The sequence below is a fragment of the Hypanus sabinus genome, chromosome 19 (genome assembly GCF_030144855.1).
Source record: "Hypanus sabinus isolate sHypSab1 chromosome 19, sHypSab1.hap1, whole genome shotgun sequence".
Taxonomy (NCBI): Eukaryota; Metazoa; Chordata; class Chondrichthyes; order Myliobatiformes; family Dasyatidae; genus Hypanus; species Hypanus sabinus.
Window position 1 is genome coordinate 72,830,269 of NC_082724.1, and position 22,740 is coordinate 72,853,008.

The 22,740-nt window shown below is 41.6% G+C and overlaps 1 protein-coding gene across 4 annotated transcripts; it reads right to left on the minus strand.

The window, feature by feature from the left end:
• cidec (cell death inducing DFFA like effector c) lies at window positions 1–13,835 on the minus strand. Of its 4 annotated transcripts, none has more exons than XM_059944718.1 (6): window positions 13,816–13,835; window positions 9,888–9,968; window positions 7,139–7,277; window positions 4,612–4,761; window positions 4,115–4,302; window positions 1–1,698 (listed from the first exon to the last, which is right to left on the minus strand). In XM_059944718.1, the coding sequence occupies exons 2-6, from the start codon at window positions 9,938–9,940 to the stop codon at window positions 1,563–1,565; spliced, it is 666 nt and encodes a 221-aa protein (XP_059800701.1). In that variant the 5' UTR covers window positions 9,941–9,968; window positions 13,816–13,835; the 3' UTR covers window positions 1–1,562. The 4 variants fall into 4 exon arrangements, with proteins under 4 accessions (XP_059800701.1, XP_059800698.1, XP_059800699.1 ...); XM_059944715.1 differs by lacking the exon at window positions 13,816–13,835 and adding an exon at window positions 10,488–10,759; XM_059944716.1 differs by lacking the exon at window positions 13,816–13,835 and adding an exon at window positions 10,371–10,466.
• Between the last annotated feature and the right edge of the window lie 8,905 nt (window positions 13,836–22,740).

Below are 22,740 nucleotides of genomic sequence, written 5' to 3' on the forward strand. Positions count from 1 at the left end.
AGCAATACAAATTAATTTTTATTTAGTAATTGTGAAGTTTTAAACTAATTTGAAATGGATTAACATTTCGGATGGATTGAATTCCCAGAAGACTACAATCAAACATTTGCTACATACTGTATATGAAATGGAAGACGAACAGTGTATTCCAAACCTTCCGCCCCAGGGTTGAAATATCTGACACCAGAGGGCTTGCATTAAGGTGTGTGAGAGGAAAGTTTGTATTTACATGCAGAGAGTGGTGGGTGCTGAATGCGCTGCTTAGGGTGGTGGTGGAGACAGATGCATTTGGGACTTTCGGAGACCTGGTACGCACATGAATGTGAGGGAAATTGGAGAGTATGGACATTGTGTGGAGAGAAGGGATTTGTTTAGTTAGCCATTTAGTTAGTACAGCACAACACTTGCTGGCTAAAATTCTATGTTCTAACATAAGTTAGATATGCTCCGCATTTACAGAAAGTGAAACGGTCAATACTAACATCCCGGAACCTCCATCAAGTCTGATGAAGGGAATACAACTTAATTCAACTATCTTTTATCTACTTGAGCGATATTCTAGATTTTGTTCTTAATCATAAATGTATCAGTTTTGCAAAAGATGGAAACTGAGCTCATCACCTGTGGTTTTATTCATTCTTTTCTATGGATTTTGGAAGTGGATGGTCTGGTTTGCACTTGGAAAACTATCCAGATTTTGCCTGAACCGTATATCACTGAAGGTGAAGTAGAAGGATGAATTAGTACACCAAGATTAGATTTCAGATAAACATTCTATATTTACATAGAAGCAAACATACTAATGATCAATTAGAAGTATTAGATTTACAACTAAATTGCTTTTAATACATTTTTCCTGGTGAGGACTTGCTATTGTCACAGACAGACATGATTACATTACTTCATTGTCATTTTGATAGTTTTAGCTCTGTTAAAAGAATAAACTTACTACAGTAAATCCAGATTGCAAGTCAGCAAAGCTTGTGATCCTTCTAATAGAAATTCCCTTCCCATCTGAGCAGAAAGTAGTGTTATAAATAGTCAAATCCTAGATTATAAAGCATTATTGCAATTACTGATTTAAGTGAAACCTTGAATAAATAATCTTATGACAAGTGCAGATTTTTAGGTAAAACATGTTGATAGAGTGCATTTAGGTTTCCTATAAGTGGAAGCTAAAAGAAACCAACTGGGTTTGTGCACTACCCAAGTACATAAAGGGAAATAAAGCTCTAATAATCCAATTTCAAATTGATTATGTACATTGATATGAAAATTTCTAGTGCATAACAGGTGATTATTCCGTCAATGCATAATTATTCCATTAAACCGGTTCAGCCACTTATGTAGGAACAAATCTGTGCTAGCATGGTTCTGTGATCAGGGTTGACAGGTTTTTTTTGGAAAAAAAACTTTAGTAATTGAGCCACATCACTTAAGGTCTGATGACTGAGTTCCTCACGATTCTGGTATTCAGCATTAGAATACTTGGTTACATAAAGTGGGCCAAACATCAGGCTTGTATGAAAAAGTCATTAATGAATATACCAGGCAGGTGTCCTTCATTCAAGAAGGTGCACGCGTTTCCCTGCTACCCTTTGTTCCTCTTCATCCAAAAGCTGCTGGACATAGCTTGATGTACCAAGTAGAATGTGTCCTGTAGCTTGCATTGTTAACATTGTCAAACGCAAGGCTTCCCTAATAGGGAATAAAACAGATTAATAGATCATTGGTAACAGACAAATCTATGTTGTACTGAGAACTTCTGTTAGTACAATTACACCACAATCCATCCCCATTTTCAATACAATAACTACTTTACAGTTTGATAGAAACCAGATTTTCTCATTTCTGCATTCCCTCTTCCACCCTTTTCCTTTGTGGCATGTTAAAGGCAAATGGTTGTATAGTGTTACTTCTGCAACAGTAGTAGAAGAGCCAACAATGATATGTTGACCAATTGCAAACAAGAGAAAAACCTGCAGATACTGGAAATCCAAGCAACACAACATGCTGGAGGAACTCAGCAAGCCAGTCAGCATCTATGGAAAAGAGTAAACAGTCGACATTTTGGGCCTAGACACTTAAACAAAATAAAAAAGATGGAAGTCAGAGTAAGAAGTTTTTACTCTGCTCACTCCGACTTTTCATTTTTTTTTCTCTCTCCAGTCCTGATGAAGGGTCTTGGCCCGTGAATTTGACTGTTTGCTCTTTTCCATAGATGCTGGCTGGCCTGCTGAGTTCCTCCAGCATTTTGTGTACAACAATATGTGAAAATCCTAGAGCTGGGATTATCAAGAAGGTCACTGCTAAGTGGGCAGTTCAGTGGTGCTGCTATTTGCCTCAACTCAGCATCAACCCTGACCTTTAGTACTGTCTGAGAGAAGTTTGCACATTGTGTGGTCACTCAAGTTTCCCCTTAGATGCCCTGGTCTTCAGCTTCAATTTATTACATGTATATCAAAAGTGAAATGCATCATTTGTGTTAACAACACCCAAGGATGTACTGGGTCACCTCACATTTTGCCACCAACAAAGGAGGCCCACAATGTTCAGAACACCACAAGCTACAGCAAAGAACAAAACAAGCCCCTTATCCACCTCTCATACACCGATTCTTTAAATAAACAGGAGAGTTCAAATTAAAAATTATTATAGAATTACAGTATGAAGTGTCCAAGGCTGATACATCACCTATCAAGTTATAATGCCCACACAGACTTCAACTTAATGAGAATACAGATGACTGAACAAAATCTATAAGATGTTACAGTACCAAAACAGGCCATTCAGCCCATCTAGTCTATGCCAAACCATTGATCTGCTGGATGGGCAGTACGGTAGTATAATGGTTAGCATTACACTTCACAGTACCAGTGACCCAAGTTCAATTCCTGCTGCTGTCTGTAAGGAGTTCTTCTTGTGTTAGTGTAGGTTTCCTCCCACAGTTCAAAGACATACCAATTAGTAGGTTAATTGGTCATTGTAAATTACCACATATTAAGTCAGGGGTTGCTGCATGGCATGGTTTGAAGGACCTATTCTGTATCTCAATAAATAAAATCTGCCCAATTCTATCAACCTACAGACAGACCATAGCCCTGTATCCAACCCATCCATGTACCTATCCAAATGTCATGGTTCATTCCAAACTTCTGGGTTTGAAGTTGATTAGCCACTGCAAATTGCCCCTCTTGTACAAGTGGGTGTTGAATCTGGGGATAGGGGATGTGGACAAGATATGGGATTAATATAGGACTTCTGTAAATGACTGCTTGATGCTTGGTGCAGGCTTAATGGCCCAAAGGGTCTTATTGCTCCTTGAATACCAAGTTCAGAGGCAATGAAAGATAAAGTCATTGAGGGGATTCGGTCAGAATCCAAAATGATGGGAAGATCAACTATGCATTCAGTGATAAAAGACAGAGTCCATTGTGAGTTGAATGTTGATACAGAAGCAAGGTTGACCTAGAAGCGAAGTTCAAATGAAATTGAAGTTGATGAATGCAAAATACGTTTGGCAAGGGGCAATTTGGGAGAGATTTATGAAGTAGCATTGGGCGTGAGGAAAGATCTTGGAATTGGGGAGAGTCAAGTGGTTAAGGAAAAACTGAATTGGTGATTTGGGATTTTGCAAGTGGTGTATGAAGTATACCTGAATCTCTAATACACTAGGAAGGGGATCTACAAAGATTACTGGAAAAGGAATACTTTAGAAGAGTTCCATGGAAGCCCAAGAATGCTGTGATTTTCCTGATCATGTGGGAAAAGCTATTTGTTTCATACCGTATCTGAATGAAGAAAAAATATCCCACCCCAAAAACAAATTGGATTTTCATAACTCAAGGCTGTTGGGAAAACTATCTACATTAAGTACCCATGGGTGAACATGAATACATCACTGGAGCTAAAATAGTTAACATTTTCCTAAGCCACTTTGACTTAATGCTCAATTTTGTTAGAAAGCAGTTGGCAATAGGAAGTTAGTATCCTTAAAGGTCACCATGACACCAAGTCTCAATACAAATATTCAAATTTTAAAAACCTTCAAGAGTAATGAATTTCAGTAGTCCAAGTTGTTTTTTTTTAAATTAAATCTCAAAACTGCTCTTACCTCATTATTTTCTTTGCTCCCATACATTGAAGATCGTATGATAGGGAATAAGAGCCATAGAGGGTTACTTTTACATTCAGACCACCAATGAAATCATGTGGATTTTCTTTGTAGAGGTCAAAGGTTATTCTGGCAACATCTTTTCTTCTACACAATTTGTCAGGGAAACGCAGGTGAAAACCAATATTCTGTTAAAAGTAAACTTGGAATTATAATTCCGTGTCAGAAAACAATTTCCTATATGCATATCCTCTCTGGGATGATTTGGTTCACATTATTAAAATGAAGTTATGGAGAAAATATCTGTTTGGAATTCAGGACCAATGGAGCTATGAAATATTTGAAGATTTTTTAAAATAATGTGAACAGGTTTGAATAGTCAAGTTTCTGTAAATAACTCATGGCCATTTAAAGAATAAAGGATTTGCACTTGAAACTACTTCAAATCATGATTCAAAGTTACAGAATTCATTAATAAATAATACTAGTGCCCACACCTCTGCTGGTGTCCATTTTTGCCCTCTCTCAATGACCATAAAGAGGGTGTTGTCTAAAACAGTCTGAAAGAATTCTTCAGTTTCAATGAAGGTCCCATCCTCCTCCAGTAGAAGCGAGACACTGGATGTTGTATGAAGTGATTTTTGGACCTGAAAGTACAAAATAGAGTTAACAATACCAAACCTCACACTTGAAGTTAGTTTATTAAAACTTCATATGATAGGATTATTTTAAATAGTTCTCTTTGCACTCTATAGATTAAAAAAAAACTTTTCATAAACAAAGCTAATGGATTGTTATCAGTAATGTTCCCAGTTGATCCCAGAGCAGCTTTAGTCAAGAATGGTGCATTTCTACTGGTCCTCAAATTCCTACCAATGCTGACGCTGGAATATTGACATTGCACCCTTGAGTCAAGCTTCTTCACTAGCATGACATTGGCAACTCGTGGACCGTGACCTTTGAGGCTCTCCTTTGGTTGGGATTGACCGTGGATGTTGCATCTCAGTTGTCTAGTGATATACAAACCTGTATGCAAGCAGAACAATACAAGAGAAAGAGCAAGCAGGCTCGCTGATGAATCTGAAGGAGCAGCGGAGGCTGATACAGTCTGGCACTATGGCTTTACTAGTCAGCACTGAACTCAACATAGGACTCCAGCTCTGGACTTTTCCTCTGGGTTTACTCCCAAAGCCTTCCTAATGAGTGGGTATAGCCACAAGGCCGATGTTTGGGATCAGAGTTTTCCTTCTAGATGACCTGCCAATCATGGCTGGCAACCCCCATCTTCCCTAGCCTTTAACCACCAAGAATATTATGAAACTACTTAAACTGACAAGATCATACTGCAGATGTAGGACAAAATCCTATAACTCATCATCTTTTGAGGATGTGACTAAACACATTGATGAAGGAAGAGCAGTAGATGTAGTGTATATGGATTTCAGCAAGGCAATTGATAAGGTACCCCATGCAAGGCTTATTGAGAAAGTAAGGAGGCATGGGATCAAAGGGGACCTTGCTCTGTGGATCCAGAACTGGCTTGCCCACAGAAGGCAAAGAGCGATTGTAGACGGGTCATATTCTGCAAGGTCGGTCGCCAGTGTTGTGCCTCAGGGATCTGTTCTGGGACCCCTACTCTTTGTGATTTTTATAAATGACCTGGATGAGGAAGTGAAGGGATAGGTTAGTGAGTTTTCCGATGACACAAAGTTTGGGGGTGTTGTGGATAGTGGGGAGAGCTGTCAGAGGTTACAGCGGGACATTGATAGGATGCAAAACTGGGCTGAGAAGTGGCAGATGGAGTTCAACCCAGATAAGTGTGAGGCAGTTCATTTTGGTAGGTCAAATATAATGGCAGAATAAAGTATTAATGGTATATTCTTGGCCGTGTGAAGGATCAGAGGGATCTTGGGGTCCAAGTCCATAGGACACTCAAAGCAGCTGCACAGGTTGACTCTGTGGTTAAGAAGGCATATGGTGTATTGGCCTTCATCAATCGTGGAATTGAATTTAGGAGCCGAGAGGTAATATTACAGCTGTATAGGACCCTGGTCAGACTCCACTTGGAGTACTGTGCTCAGTTCTGGTCCCCTCACTACAGGAAGGATGTGGAAGCCATAGAAAGGGTGCAGAGGAGATTTACAAGGATGCTGCCTGGATTGGGGAACATGCCTTATGAGATTAGGTACAGTGAATTCAGCCTTTTCTCCTTGGAGCGAAGGAGAATGAGTGGTGACCTGATAGAGGTGTATAAGATGATGAGAGGCATTGATGGTGTGGATAGTCAGAGGCCTTTTCCCAGGGCTGAAATGGTTGCTACAAGAGGACACAGGTTTAAGGTGCTGGGGAGTAGGTACAGAGGAGATGTCAGGGGTAGGTTTTTTACTCAGAAAGTGGTAAGTGGGTGGAATGGGCTGCCAGCAACGGTGGTGGGGGCGGATACAATAGGGTCTTTTAAGGGACATTTGGATAGGTACATGGAGCTTAGAAAAATAAGAGGGCTACAGGTAAGCCTAGTAATTTCTAAGATAGGGACATGTTCAGCACAACTTTGTGGGCTGAAGGGCCTGTATTGTGTTGTAGGTTTTCTATGTTTCATCAGATGGAATACTGCAAATTAGCGCAAGGAATATAGCAGCTCAAAGTTCAACCATTCAGGAATATAGCCAAATGGAAGTGTTTCTCTGGGGCCAACATCATTTGATTATGATTTCAGAAAAATCTGCAGTCTAAAGAAAAAGTGATAGTTTTTTTTTTCATTTAGGATTTGCAATCAAATTGCTACTGCCAGTCCCATCCACAGTAAAAGTATCCCTTTCAATCAAATTGTACATATCCAAGCCAGATAAAAATCCAAATCTTAAAAACTGCATGAATTTGAAATTGATAATTGTACTCTCATCTTGGGGGATAAAGAATTTCTAGATCACTATCAAGAAAAGCCCATGGCTGGTTGTTCTTGTGTGAAGTGTCCAGCTTCCCAGATAGAACTTCCATGCCGAAACTTGTTCAAATGATACCCACCTTGTCCAGTAGATCATGAAGACCCCCGGCCATGATACCTTTCTTCAAACTCCGATCCCAGTTGCATACTCTGAATGGTCTTTGGTGTGGACCGCTGTTCAACAGGTGAGAAGTCACTGATGCACTGGCAGACACACACCTGAGAAAATGACACCTCAGATAGTCATTGGATTATTCAGTAAAGAGCAAACAAGATCTATACTACTACTGTAGTGAATTTTAAATTCACTCATCTTTTTCATAAAGTAAGCATTTTTGGAGCATCATGAGCTGTTTTGGGCCCCATATCAGAAACGATGTGGTGGCCTCGGTGGATGCAGACGAGTTGCATGAGAATGATCTTGGGGATGAAAGTGTTAATGCATAAAGAGCATTTGATGACTCTGGGCCTGTACTCACTGGAGTTAAGAATGAGGGGAATCTCACTGAAGCTTATTGAGTATTGAAAGGATGTTTCCTATAATGGGAGACTCTGGGACCAGTGGACAGCCCAAGAATAGAAGTATGTTCCTTTAGTGCAGAGATGAAGAGGAATTTCTTTAGCCAGAGGATGGCAAGTCTTTGGAATTCATTGACATTGATGGCTAGGGAGTCAAAGTCGTCGGCTTTATTTAAAGCAGAGCTTGATATGGTTCATGATTAGAAAAGCTTACAGGGGGAAGGCAGGAGAATGGGATTGGGAGGGACAATAAATCAGCCATGATGGAATGGCGGAGCCGACTCATTGGGCCAAAAGGCCTAATTCCGCTCCCATATCTTCTAATGGGCTCTCGACTGGAAGATTACATTCACAGTCCCCTTCTGATGGTCTAATGGCCACAACAAATTGAACTTGACCATACATTCATAACCTTTCACTATGGGATGATAATTACTGAGAAGGCTTGACAGTCAAAGAAAACAGTTCAAGTCAAAACAATAGTGGAGTGTAATAAGTCCTGGAGTGTCTTATTACAAAAAGCAAAAACACCAAGAAACCCATCTTTCTTGTTTCTATGAAAATCTGGCAAGTCACCACAGGGAACATCAACTCAGCTTGTCTGTAGATGTTTACTGATCTACTGGGAATGTCAGGCATTCGCTTACTGAAGATTGCTGCCAACTGCTGTATTCTGTTATGCATTACGTTCAATCAGTTCCTTTGTTTTATACGCAAATACAAGTATCAAAAAGTGATCACGTGATCTGAGCAATCTTAGTTACCCTTCCATTGGACACCCCTTTTTCTATTTCTTGAAGTAATTCAAACATTTGCACTGAAATGTTACTGAAGATGTACCCAAATAATGAGTTCTTACTTGCTAGTATACAAACTGGCACAAAGGAGAAATGTAGAGGAAAGCAATAGAATATGGAACAACTTTGGTTAATTAGTAGAAGTTGAAAGGTGTTTATATCTTGCACTAGAACAGAAAAGAATGTCAGTGCACAGCAGTGGGGTAAGTGGGCAATGCATAGCTGGTAGATGACAGGAGGAATCAAATGGGCAGTGTGGAACTAGGTGAAAATGTGATTCAAGGAAGTAGGTTGACAGATGTAAGTGAGGAGAGCCATCTTTGATGGGTGGCAGCAGAATAACACTATTCTCTTGCACTTCTGGTTAGATGCTATCTGCATTTCATTGGCTTTGTATCTGTACTCGGCACAATGACAATAAAGTTGAATCTAATCTAATCACCTTTCTGCTGGATTCATTTTCAAGTACTCGACAACTCATGTTCTTGAGATCTGTTGCTTGTTGATATTAATTTGTATTTTTTATTTCATATATTTGCAGTTTGTCATCTTTTGCACATTGGTTGTTTGTTCATCTTTGTTGTGTGTACTTTTTTCATTGATTCTATTGTTTTTCTTTGTATTTACTGTGAATGCCCACAAGAAATGAATCTCAGGGTAGATAATGGCGCCATATGTACTTTGATAATAAAATTATTTGAACTTTGATACCCGAATTGGAAAACTGAAATGTTCATACCATTGGGTTGTAAGCTCTCAAAGCAAAAGGAATGTTTCTTTTTGTGTTTTATCTCTCCATAAGCAAATGGGAGAATTAGATAGACAAGGTGATATGATTGAATTTGTTTTCTTCAAAATGCTCACCCATCCGTCTAGCCTCCTCATTTGTTCACCTATTGCACCACTCTCTAATACTTCTAGATCTTTCTTCTTCTCTCAGTCCTGATGCAGAGCATGACTAGATTCATTGAATTTTATATTTTTATCCCACAGACCATGGCTGGCCAGCCAAGTTGTTTCTCTTCCACATACCAGAATCTGATTCTCATTTGTCTTTAGAATTATTGTAGATTGTGTCTCTCTGAACAACTTGGAAGAAATATAAATCAGCATGTTGCTTCATATCCAAGAAAGTATTTTCCCCTAAACTGTCTGTCTGTCTGGGTACCATGTCCGATGCGGACATTGGTGACCATGGCTCTCCATACAGATCTAGCCCTTGTCCTTTGGATGACTTCCATTTCCTCCATGTGTAGCCCCTAAACTATTCACAGAAAAATTTGATTTACTTTGCCCCTCTAGCTTCCAGTAGATTTCAACTGCCCAAGAGTGAATAATTCGAGTCTAATCGCATAAAGGAAGATTGCAATACAAGATGCCTTGAAGGAGGGACAAATGAGAAAGAAACAGAACCAACAGTACAAATCTGAACCTTTAGCATTCATTGAAATACGCAGATCCAATGGTCACAACTCTGTGCACTGAAGGATCATTGCATCTGTGGAGGTGTTACCTGGAGATGGAACTAGAAGATAAGAAACTGAGAGACTTTTTCGCATATTCCATTTTCAGCCCTTACGGATGCCCAGCACACCTATTAAAACAATTTACAGAAGTTGACTATTAAAATTGTCAATCTGCCTAGATTTAAAGAGATTCTACGCCATACGATCTCATACTCAAAGCATTTATATGCCTCCTCACCACTCCAAAAAACGGGAGCATCTGCTTAGGATACAAAGGCAAACCCCTGCACCATACATGCTGTATAAAAGATGTATTTGTAGCAGGAGCCATACATTACCCATTTTCATGCTAAACATTGTGGGCATGCCATGTTGACACCAGAATGTGTGTTGACACTTGCAGGCTATCCCCAGCACGTCCTTAGGTTGTGGCGGTGGTTAACACAAATTTCATTGTATGTTTTAACACATGTTCAACAATCCAAATTCATCTAGTCAATAATTACATTTCCAAATATTGAAGGACTCACCATCTTCAGACAATACATCATGAATAATAGGAATTATATCCAAACCTTTACCAAGCATGAGCTCCAGCAGGGCAGACACACATTACACCATAAAGGAAGATTTCATTTCTGACTCACCTTATTCAGGTTGTTTGTACACTGACAGCAACAACACATAGGAACGTTCAGTGAATTGTGGAGAATGATTCAACCGAAGGGAACAGAAAGCAAATGAATTTGCACTGATTCAAAAAAAAAATTGCCAGATATCCTGGTGTCAAGCAGAATGTTTAGACAAGCAAAAATGTAATACTCAGTTTGGCTGATACTAAAACTCCCCTTTTCAAGTTTTAAGTTTCTCCTATTTGCCCACATTCTAGATTGTGACTGTAATTCCAAAGTTCACTGTTTCAGTAGTCATTGACTCAAATGGGTCAAAGTTCTGTCACTAAATTGGTGTTACTCCATAGTACCGCGTCAGCATAATAGAGAGAGTGCTGATCCGTGTTAGCAGCCTCACATTTTGAAAGGATGATTTTCTTCCAGCCTATCCTTAAGTGGAATGGATTTTAGCACATAACTGGATGGCTTCTGAAACAAATTGAGAATTCACAACTTCTTTAAAATCCCTGAATCAGTTACTTAGAGATACAGTGCAGAACAGGCCAAGTGAGCACACTGCACAGCAAAATACCTGTTTAACACTAGCATCATCACAGGACAGTTTACAATGAATAATGAACCTACTATCCAGTCGTTACGCCTGTGGACTGTGGGAGGGAACCAGAGCACCCGAAGGAAACAGACATGATCACTGGGAGAACGTACAAACTCCTTACAGACACAGCTTAACAAAGGCGATTAAAATCATCACGGTGATCAATTACAGTGCAGACTCTGGGGAGCCTGTTACAATTCAGGAACTCCGACCACTAGAAGTTGGGGCACTCTTCCCATTCAGTTTAGCATTGAACTGGTAGGAGAAAGGGATTTTTAAACAAAACAGCCATGATTCAATGGCAGAGCAGACATCATGAGCTGAATGGCCTCATTCTGTTGCTCTAATGAGCGGGTTAAGGCCACACCTCATTTCTGCAAATAAGACAGCTGATCAGAGATGTAGCAAAAATTCCAGTAAGCCTTGGTTAAAAAAAGTTTCAGAATGAACACAAAGGCGATATTACAAAGCACTCCGAGTCAAAGCAGCAGGAGTATACATTAGATTTTTCTTTTATGCAGATGTCAGAGTGAATCACCCTATTCAGCAACAAGAATTTACTGCAAAATCATTTCCCAGAGCTGACACTTGACCTAAATCAACAGTTGCATTACAAAGGAAACAGCTTGGCATATCTAGCATGTCACAAAACACGAGACAAAGTGTATGTGTATGAGTGATAGGGCATTTAAAACAGTAAAAGGTTCAAACAGATTCAGTTTAAGCCACATTGCCCAGGAGAACGAAGTCATTTAATTCCTTTCGTACAAGCTTTTCTCAATAACCCTACCATGGAAAATAACGATGAATTAAAAAGACAAAGGGGTAATGGGAATTAAAGGCCAATAACTTTTCATTGACCACTTCGCCACACCGGGGGAAAGTGAAATGCCAGCATCAAGGGTTCATCGGTTTGCAAGAGACAAATTCAGCAATGAGTGATGAGGGTTGAAAAGAGAAAAATGGATCAAGGGGGAAAATATTTCAATGGGTTAATGGACTTTGACTGAACTGGAAATCACTATTTCGAGATGCAGTACAAAACAGGCCCTTCTGGCCCAATGAGTGGCACTGCCCAGCAACCCACCCATTTAACACAAGGTAATCTACAATGACCAATTAACCATCTAACCAGTAGGTCTGTGGACTGTAGTAGGCCAGTGCACCCAGAGGAAACCCACGATGTTCAGATTGCATCAGAATGAAACTCTGGAATACCAAATGTTAAAGTGCCACCCTGACCACTGGCTACTCAGGCACCTATGAATACTTAAATCCTTGAATTACACGTTATGGAAATTGACTCAGTTTCCTGAGCTGGAATATTATCCAACATGCTTATGCAGAAAACAAACTGGAAGCAAGTCCCTCAGTCCAGCTGGTCCATGCTGACTGTGTCCTCTAACCCTCTCCTATCTAAGCGCTTAGCTAGATAACTTCCAATGACCCCAACCTCAAGCCCCATTTCTGGCAACTCATTCCAAATTGCACCACCCTTTACATGAAGCTGTCTTTGAGGTGATACAGAAGTACAGTATATAATGGGGCTTTCAACCCATCTAGTCCATGCCACAACCATTTAAGCTCCCTACTCTGAACGACCTGTACCAAGACCATAGCCCTCCACATCCCCATCATCCAACTCAAACATTGAAATCAAGCTTGCAGGCACCACTTGTGCTGGCATCTTATTCTATACTCTCACGACTCTGAGTGAAGAAGTTTCCCCTCATCTTCCCCTTAAACGTCCTTTTAAAATCTCTTACCTCTCATGTTAAATTTAAGTTTATTTGTGTCTTTCTCCTTCGGAGAAAGACTATTTAGATTGGAACATTTCTAGATGTTCCCAGGTAACTAAGCCTGCTGAGCCCCTCGTCCATCCCCATCTCCTCATCAGACCAGGCCTGGCAACAAGTTTTAGCTTCCAAACTGACTTACAATTTGTTTCTCAAGCACAGTTTGTATATCCTCCCCGGTTTTCCAGCAGCTGCTTCTATTTCCTTCGATCATCCCAAGGCATAACCAGTTAGTAGGTTAATTGGTCACTGTAAATTGTCCTGTGATCAGGCTAGGGTTAATTAGTGGGTTGCAGGGCAGCATGGCTTGAAGGGTCTGTTCCACTCTGTATCTCAATCAAAGGACCAATGTCAAAGTAGTTTAGCATTTAAATTAATTAATTACAAAGATAGCATGACTGGTTGCTTCTACTTTAAATTAAGTTGGTCACATTTTAGTTTTTAACCATTCTTAATTGAAGCCCAGAGTTTCACATCACACCGTTTGTAAAAAGCCAAGTTTCTACGGAAGGGTTGGGTTAGGTGTCCTCCCCACCCCCCCCCCCCCCCCCACGCCCTCAAATCTACTCCTCAGCTTTCAGTCCCGATGAAGGGTCTCAGCAGTCGTCTGTGAAAAGGATCATCCTATCCCAGCTTTACCAGAAGAGCACTGGAAGTGACTCTGGTCAGTGCAGATGAGCAGGGTCAACCGAACAGCAACCACAATCATGAAGTTTGTGGCAGGAGAAGTCATTTTACGATAACTAAAACCACGAGGACTACATAGACTGGATCATCTTTCAGGTATATTTAAAACATACTTGGACGAAAAATCCACTCACCGTTCACACAATATGAATGCATTAAGATAATCAAAATTTAGAATTTTTCTCTTAACATTTTACTGATAGTTGAGCAACGGATGACTGTTGGATGTTGAACCCGGAATACGTTCAATACAAATGCTACTTACTGTTGTTTTAAAAAGAGTCCAGATTTATGTTTCAGAAGCACAGCCCCAGCTCATATACACCTGTTGCACTGTTGGGCTCTGATAACATTTAACAATGATCTCAGTCACTAACGTCATTAACACTGAATCACCCAGTGGGTACACGCCCAGCAATAAAACCAGTGATTCAGGTGTTTGTCAGTAAGTGGATGCTGCAGATTCAGTTTTCATCAGAATTCATTTAATGAGAAGGTCCTCTATCAGAATTGGTTGCTCTAAATTGGAATATTTAGATAAATGCTAAGTAAAGTGTGTAAAAAATTATTATTACTATAGATTGTTAATTGGTTTATTATTACACTTATTGAGATGGAGTGAAAACCTTGGTTTTGAATGCTATCCAAGCAAATCATTCCCGATGGGGCAGTACAAAAGCAGAACCTTTGTATGCAGAATGAAGTATTAGAGTTACCCCAAAGTACAGTGCCAGTAGACAGATAATGGGCAGGGACCATCAGAAAGGTAGATGGTGAAATCTTTGTAATATCAAGAGATGCATTCAAGAGTCTTATAAATGTAGACATTTCGTTAAAAATAACAGTAGATTGTCAAATGCAAAATCCTTGTCACTCTCTAAGAGCTATTCGTGTTCTGCTCTGGTGGATTTGAGGATGTTGTTATAGATAAACTGGAGTGGTTGAAAGAAATTCCTCATCACCTATCATCTTGTATTCCTACTCTGATAGTATAGGATCTGGCAGAATGACCCATCGTGTCCCACGTAGTGCACCAGTGGTGGTGTGCTCCTGCTGAACGTGATCTAACAATTTTATTCGGTTAATTAAACAGTTGTCATATAGATTTAGATCGTACCCCGACAATATCTCGACTCAGAGACAATGAAGTTTTCTGAAATCTAGTCATGGCTATAATATGGGAAAACTAGCAGTCAACATATGCACAATGAGTTCCCTGAGGCAGTAATGTGAGAACAAAGAGACAATTTGCTTTTACTGACAATGTGAGGAATTCACAGGCCAAGGCATTAGAAATAAGACTTGTATTCTTCTATACAATGAATTATATCTTTCTGCATCACTTAAAATATGACAGAATATTTTTGATTGTTTTTTCCAACACTTCCAAATGGCCAATGTTCCCCATTACTGACTCAAGCCAGCTTAAGTTTTTATTTTTATTATTACTTAAGACTTTTGAACAGACGAATTCCAACCTCACAATCTACCTTATTATGATCTTGCACTTTATCATTTACTTCAGAATCGGGTATGTGTCATGAATTTGTTAACATAGCAGCAGCAGTACAATGCAATACACGATAATATAAAAAGAGAAAAAATAATTTAGTACATCAATTACAGTAGGTATTGATGCATCATCAATAACTCTCGGAGACGGGAGGTGAACAATAGGCTTTTATTAGCAGCAAAACGGAGCACAGCATCTCGGAGACTGAGGGAGGAGCAGTGCCTCCAATCGCCTTTATACAGGGGTCTGTGGGAAGAGCCACAGGAGCAGTCAGCAGAGGGGCGTGTCCAGATGGGTATACATAGTTTACCACAGCTATATATGTGTATATTAAATAAATGAAAAAATATTGAAAAAACAGAAGTAATATATATTTTTAAAAAGTGAGGTAGAGTTCTTGGGTTCAATGGCCATTTAGGAATTGGATGGCAGAGGGGGAGAAGCTGTTCCTGAATCACTGAGTGTCTGCCTTCAGGTTTCTGTACTTCCTTCTTGATGGTAACAATGAGAAGAGGGCATGTCCTGGTTGATGTGGGTCCTTAATAATGGACATCGCCTTGCACTACACTTTTTCAGTAGCTTTTACACTTCATTTTGCATTGTAATTGTTTTACCTTATTCTAACTTAAAACACTGTGTAATAATTTGATTTGTATCAACAATCTACAGAACAAGCTTGAAGTCAATACAAAATGACATTTCTGTGGTAGGTGAATCAAAATGCAGGAATAAGCCATATAGTATCTAGCCCTGATCCATCATTCAATAAGGTCCTAGATTATCTGATCTTGTCCCCATCTGGGTGCCATGGTAGCGTAGCGGTTAGTGTGACACCATTACTGCTCAGGGCAATTCCAACGTCATCTGTGAGTCCTCCCCACGGAATGTGTGATTTTTCTCTAGGTGCTTCCATTTCCTCCCACAGTCCAAAAACTACTGGTTAGTAAGTTAATTGATCACTGTAAATTGCCCTGTGATCAGGCTAGGGTTAATCAGTTGGTTGCTGGGTAATTTGGCTCAAAGGGCCAGAATGACCTGTTCCAATCTATATCACAATCAATTGATAGATAGATAAATAATCTCCATTTTGTTGCCTGTTTTCCTTAATTCCGGACTCTCCTGTACTGGAAGATCAGTACAATGCTACTCCCTGTAGATGCTGCCTGGCTTGCTGTGTTCCACCAGCATTTTGTGTGTGTTGTTGTTTGAATTTCCAGCATCTGCAGATTTCCTCGTAAATGCTCTTGTAGAGGTTCTGTGGGAATGGTCCGTACATCTTCTCCTCCCGCACCTGAGGCCCAGAAACTGCAGGCCCTTCTTTTCACTCATATGGATTGGTGAATCACTGATGTTAGTGTTTCCAGGTTGTAGGAAATACTCACACACTTCTGTATGTGGGGGGCACTAAATGTGAAGGAGGGTGTGGAGTTTAATAGTGCAGATGATTTAGGAGTGGGTGCTTGGGTCAGTATACAGAGAATAGCTAGGGAAACTGGGTTTCTTTAAGGGTCTAGACATTTTTGAACAAAAAAAAGGGACCAGAGTTTTTGAGCCAAAAGGAACTTTGGAGGAACTTGGTACGTTAAACAATATCTGTAGAAGCAAAGGATGTACTAGTCCTGCCTCTCAGGATGGTGTTGGTGTTGTGTTAGTATTGCAATTGCATCCCTTTGTTTTGTCGAATATCTATTGGTAAATTGGTAAATTGGTTTATTATTGTCACATATACTGAGCTAAGTTACAAATATATCTTGCATACCGTTCTACAGCTCAGTTGATTGAGTAGAGCAGGTAAACCAATAACAGAGTGCAGAATGAAGTGTGTTAGTACAGAAAAAGTGAAATGTAGGTAGACAGTAAGGTGGAAAGTCACAATGAATCAGAGTCAGGTTTATTATCACCGGCATGTGACGTGAAATCTGTTAACTTAGCACCAGTTCAATGCAATACATGATCTAGTAGAGAGAGAGATAAAATAAATAAAATAAAACATAATAATAAATCAACTCGTAAATCAATTTATGTATATTGAATAGATTATTAAAAATGTGCAAAAACTGAAATGCTGTATATTAAAAAAAGTGAGGTTGTGTCCAAAGCTTCAATGTCCATTCAGGAATCGGATGGCAGAGGGGAAGAAGCTGTTCCTGAATCACTGAGTGTGTGCCTTCAGGCTTCTGTATCTCCTACCTGATGGTAACAGGGAGAAAAGGACATGCCCTGGGTGCTGGAGGTCCTTAATAATGGATGCTGCCTTTCTGAGACACCGCTCCCTAAAGATGTCCTGGGTACTTTGTAGGCTAGTACCCAATATGGAGCTGACTAGAGTTACAACCTTCTTTCAGTCCTGTGCAGTAGCCCCTCCATACCAGACAGTGATACAGCCTGTCAGAATGCTCTCCACGGTACAACTATAGAAGTCTTTGAGTGTATTTGTTGACATGCCAAATCTCTTCGAACTTCTAATAAAGTATAACCGTTGTTTTACCTTCTTTATGATGACATTGATATGTTGGGACCAGGTTAGATCCTCAGAGATCTTGACACCCAGGAACTCGAAGCTGCTCACTCTCTCCACTTCTGATCCCTCTAAGGATTGGTATGTGTTCCTTCGTCTTACCCTTCTTGAAGTCCATAATCAGCCTTTTCATCTTACTGACTTTGAGTGGCAGGTTGTTGCTGTGGCACCATTCCACGAGTTGGCACATGTCACTCCTGTACACCCTCTCATCACCACCTGAGATACTGCCGACAATGGTTGTATCATTAGCAAATTTATAGATGATATTTGAGCTCTGCCTAGCCACACAGTCATGAGTATATAGAGAGTAGAGCAGTGAGCTAATCACACACCCAAGGTGCACCAGTGTTGATCATCAGCAAGGAGGAGATGTTATCACCAATCCGCACAGATAGAGTTCTTCTGATTAGGAAGTCGAGGATCCAATTGCAGAGGGAGGTACAGAGGCCCAGGTTCTGCAACGTCTCAATCAGGATTGTGGGAATGATGGTGTTAAATGCTTAGCTGAAGTCAATGAAAAGCATCCTGGCATAGGTGTTTGTGTTGTCCAGGTGGTCTAAAGCCATGTGGAGAGCCATTGAGAATGTGTCTGCTGTTGACCTATTGTGATGTAGGCAACTTGCAATGAGTCCAGGTCCTTGCTGAGGCAAGAGTTCAGTCTAGTCATGACCGATCTCTCAAAGCATTTCATCACTGTCAATGTGAGTGCTACTGGGAGATAGTCATTAAGGCAGCTCACATTTTTCTTCTTTGGCACTGGTATAATTGTTACCTTTTTGAAGCAAGTGGGAACTTCTGCCCTTAACAGTGAGAAGTTGAAAATGTTCTTGAAAACTCCCACTAGTTGGTTGGTTCAGGTTTTCAGAGCCTTACCAGGTACTCCATCGGGACCTTCTGCCTTGTGGGTTCACTCTCTTTAAAGACAGTCTAATATTGACCTCTGAGACAGAGATCACAGGGTCACCAGGTGCAGCAGGGATCTCCACAGCTGTAGTTGTGTTCTCCCTTTCAAAGCAGGCATAGAAGGCGTTGAGTTCATCTGGTAGTGAAGCATCGCTGCCATTCATGCTATTGGGTTTTGCTTTGTAGGAAGTAATGTTTTGCATTCCCTGCCAGAGTTGCCGTGCATCTGATATCGCCTCCAACCTCATTTGAAATTGTCCCTCCACACTTGAAATAGCCCTCTGCAAGTCATACCTGGTTTTCTGGCACAGGCCTGGGTCGCCAGACATGAATGCCACAGATCTAGTCTTCAGCAGATGAAGTACCTCCTGATTTATCCACGGTTTTGGTTTGGGAATGTACAGTAAGTCTTTGTGGGCACACAGTCATCCACAATGTGATAGATTCTACATTCAAGAGCCCATCTTATTGTACTAGGGAACCATTCAATAGTCTTATAACTGTGCGATGAACCTGTTCTCGAGCCATTAGAGCAGAAACAGGCCACTCGGCCCATTGAGTCTGTCTTCCATTCCATCATGACTGATCTACTATCATATTCAATCTCATTCTCCTGTCTTCTCCCTATAACCTTCGATTCCCAGACTAACCATGAAGATGGTAGTACTTGCTCGTAAACTTGCATCCTTTGTCTGATGGAAATGACGAAAAGACAGAACTCCTTGGGGATTGGTGAGATCTTGGATTGTGCTGGATGGCATACCAAGGCATTGGGAGGTGTAGACAGATTCCATAGAAGGGATGCGGGTTTCCGTTATTCTCTGCATTTTCTTGAGGCCACGGGCAGAACAGTTGCCACATCAAGATATGATGCATCTGGATAGGTTGTTTTCTATGGTGCGTCAATAAAAATTTGCCAGGGTCAAAGGGAACATGCCAAATTTCTTTAGCCTCTGAAGAAAGCTGAGGCATGAGTAAGTCTTCTTGGTCATTCTTTTAATGTGCTTGGATCAGGGCTTACGGTTGGCGGTCAAAGGCAGATAGACAACCTACGTGCAAATGATAACAAACTATGCAAATACAAATAGAGAAAAATAATAAAAATAGCAATAAATATACAGAACATGAATTTTAGAGTCCTTGAAGGTGAGTCCATAGGTTGTGAAATCGGTTCAGTAAAGGGGTGAGTGAAGTTATCCACTCAGGTTCATGAAGCACTGTCGTTAATTTGTGCCACGACCTTCCTCTCGATCACTGTCGTTAATCTGTGCCAGGACCATCCTCTCCATCACTGTGGTTAATCCTTGCCACGACCGTCCTCTCGATCACTGTCATTAATCTGTGCCACGACCATCCTCTCGATCACTGTGGTTAATCTGTGCCATGACCATCCTCTCGATCACTGTCGTTAATCTGTGCCACGACCAACCTCTCGATCACTGTCGTTAATCTGTGCCACGACCATCCTCTCGATCACTGTCGTTAATCTGTGCCACGACCAACCTCTCGATCACTGTCGTTAATCTGTGCCACGACCAACCTCTCGATCACTGTCGTTAATCTGTGCCACGACCATCCTCTCGATCACTGTCGTTAATCTGTGCCATGACCAACCTCTCGATCACTGTCGTTAATCTGTGCCACGACCATCCTCTCGATCACTGTCGTTAATCTGTGCCACGACCATCCTCTCGATCACTGTCGTTAATCTGTGCCATGACCAACCTCTCGATCACTGTCGTTAATCTGTGCCACGACCATCCTCTCGATCACTGTCGTTAATCTGTGCCACGACCATCCTCTCGATCACTGTCGTTAATCTGTGCCATGACCAACCTCTCGATCACTGTCGTTAATCTGTGCCACGACCATCCTCTCGATCACTGTCGTTAATCTGTCCCACGATCATCCTCTCAATAATTGTCGTTAATCTGTGCCACGACCATCCTCTCGATCACTGTCGTTAATCTGTGCCACGACCATCCTCTCGATCACTGTGGTTAATCTGTGCCACGACCATCCTCTCGATCACTGTCGTTAATCTGTGCCACGACCATCCTCTCGATCACTGTCGTTAATCTGTGCCACGACCATCCTCTCGATCACTGTCGTTAATCTGTCCCACGATCATCCTCTCAATAATTGTCGTTAATCTGTGCCACGACCATCCTCTCGATCACTGTCGTTAATCTGTGCCATGACCATCCTCTCGATAATTGTCGTTAATCTGTGCCACGACCATCCTCTCGATCACTGTCGTTAATCTGTGCCATGACCATCCTCTCGATCACTGTGGTTAATCTGTGCCACGACCATCCTCTCGATCACTGTCGTTAATCTGTGCCACGACCAACCTCTCGATCACTGTCGTTAATCTGTGCCACGACCATCCTCTCCATCACTGTCGTTAATCTGTGCCACGACCAACCTCTCGATCACTGTCGTTAATCTGTGCCACGACCAACCTCTCGATCACTGTCGTTAATCTGTGCCACGACCAACCTCTCGATCACTGTCGTTAATTTGTGCCACGACCATCCTCTCGATCACTGTCGTTAATCTGTGCCACAACCAACCTCTCGATCACTGTCATTAATCTGTGCCACAACCATCCTCTCCATCACTGTCGTTAATCTGTGCTTCGACCATCCTCTCGATGACTGTCATTAATCTGTGCCACAAACATCCTCTCCATCACTGTCATTAATCTGTGCCACGACCATCCTCTCCATCACTGTCGTTAATCTGTGCCATGACCATCCTCTCGATCACTGTCATTAATCTGTGTCAAGACCATCCTCTCGATCACTGTCGTTAATCTGTGTCAAGACCATCCTCTCGATCACTGTCGTTAATATGTGCCACAACCATCCTCTCGATCACTGTCGTTAATCTGTGTCACGACCATCCTCTCGATCACTCTCGTTAATCTGTGCCACGACCATCCTCTCGATCACTGTCGTTAATCTGTGCCACGACCATCCTCTCGATCACTGTCGTTAATCTGTGCCAAGACCATCCTGTCGATCACTGTCATTAATCTGTGCCACGACCATCCTCTCGATCACTGTCGTTAATCTGTGCCACGACCATCCTCTCGATCACTGTCGTTAATCTGTGCCAAGACCATCCTGTCGATCACTGTCATTAATCTGTGCCACGACCATCCTCTCGATCACTGTCGTTAATCTGTGCCACGACCATCCTCTCGATCACTGTCGTTAATCTGTGCCACGACCATCCTCTCGATCACTGTCGTTAATCTGTGCCAAGACCATCCTCTCGATCACTGTCGTTAATCTGTGCCACGACCATACTCTCGATCACTGTCATTAATCTGTGCCACGACCATCCTCTCGATCACTGTGGTTAATCTGTGCCACGACCAACCTCTTGATCACTGTCAATGATCTGTGCCACGACCATCCTCTCGATAACTGTTGTTAATCTGTGCCAAGACCATCCTCTCGATCACTGTCATTAATCTGTGCCACGACCATCCTCTCGATCACTGTCGTTAATCTGTGCCACGACCATCCTCTCGATCACTGTCGATGATCTGTGCCACGACCATCCTCTCGATCACTGTCGATGATCTGTGCCACGACCATCCTCTCGATCACTGTCGATGATCTGTGCCATGACCATCCTCTCGATCACTGTGGTTAATCTGTGCCACGACCATCCTCTCGATCACTGTCGTTAATCTGTGCCACGACCATCCTCTCGATAATTGTCGTTAATCTGTGCCACGACCATCCTCTCGATCACTGTCGTTAATCTGTGCCACGACCATCCTCTCGATCACTGTCATTAATCTGTGTCACGACCATCCTCTCGATCACTGTCATTAACCTGTGCCACGACCATTCTCTCGATCATTGTCGTTAATCTGTGTCACGACCACCCTCTCGATCACGGTCGTTAATCTGTGCCACGACCATCCTCTCGATCATTGTCGTTAATCTGTGTCACGACCATCCTCTCGATCACTGTCGTTAATCTGTGCCATGACCATCCTCTCGATAATTGTCGTTAATCTGTGCCACGACCATCCTCTCGATCACTGTCAATAATCTGTGTCACGACCATCCTCTCGATAACTGTCGTTAATATGTGCCAGGAACATCCTCTCGATCACTGTCGTTAATCTGTGCCACGACCATCCTCTCGATCACTGTGGTTAATCTGTGCCACGACCATCCTCTCGATCACTGTCGTTAATCTGTGCCACGACCATCCTCTCGATCACT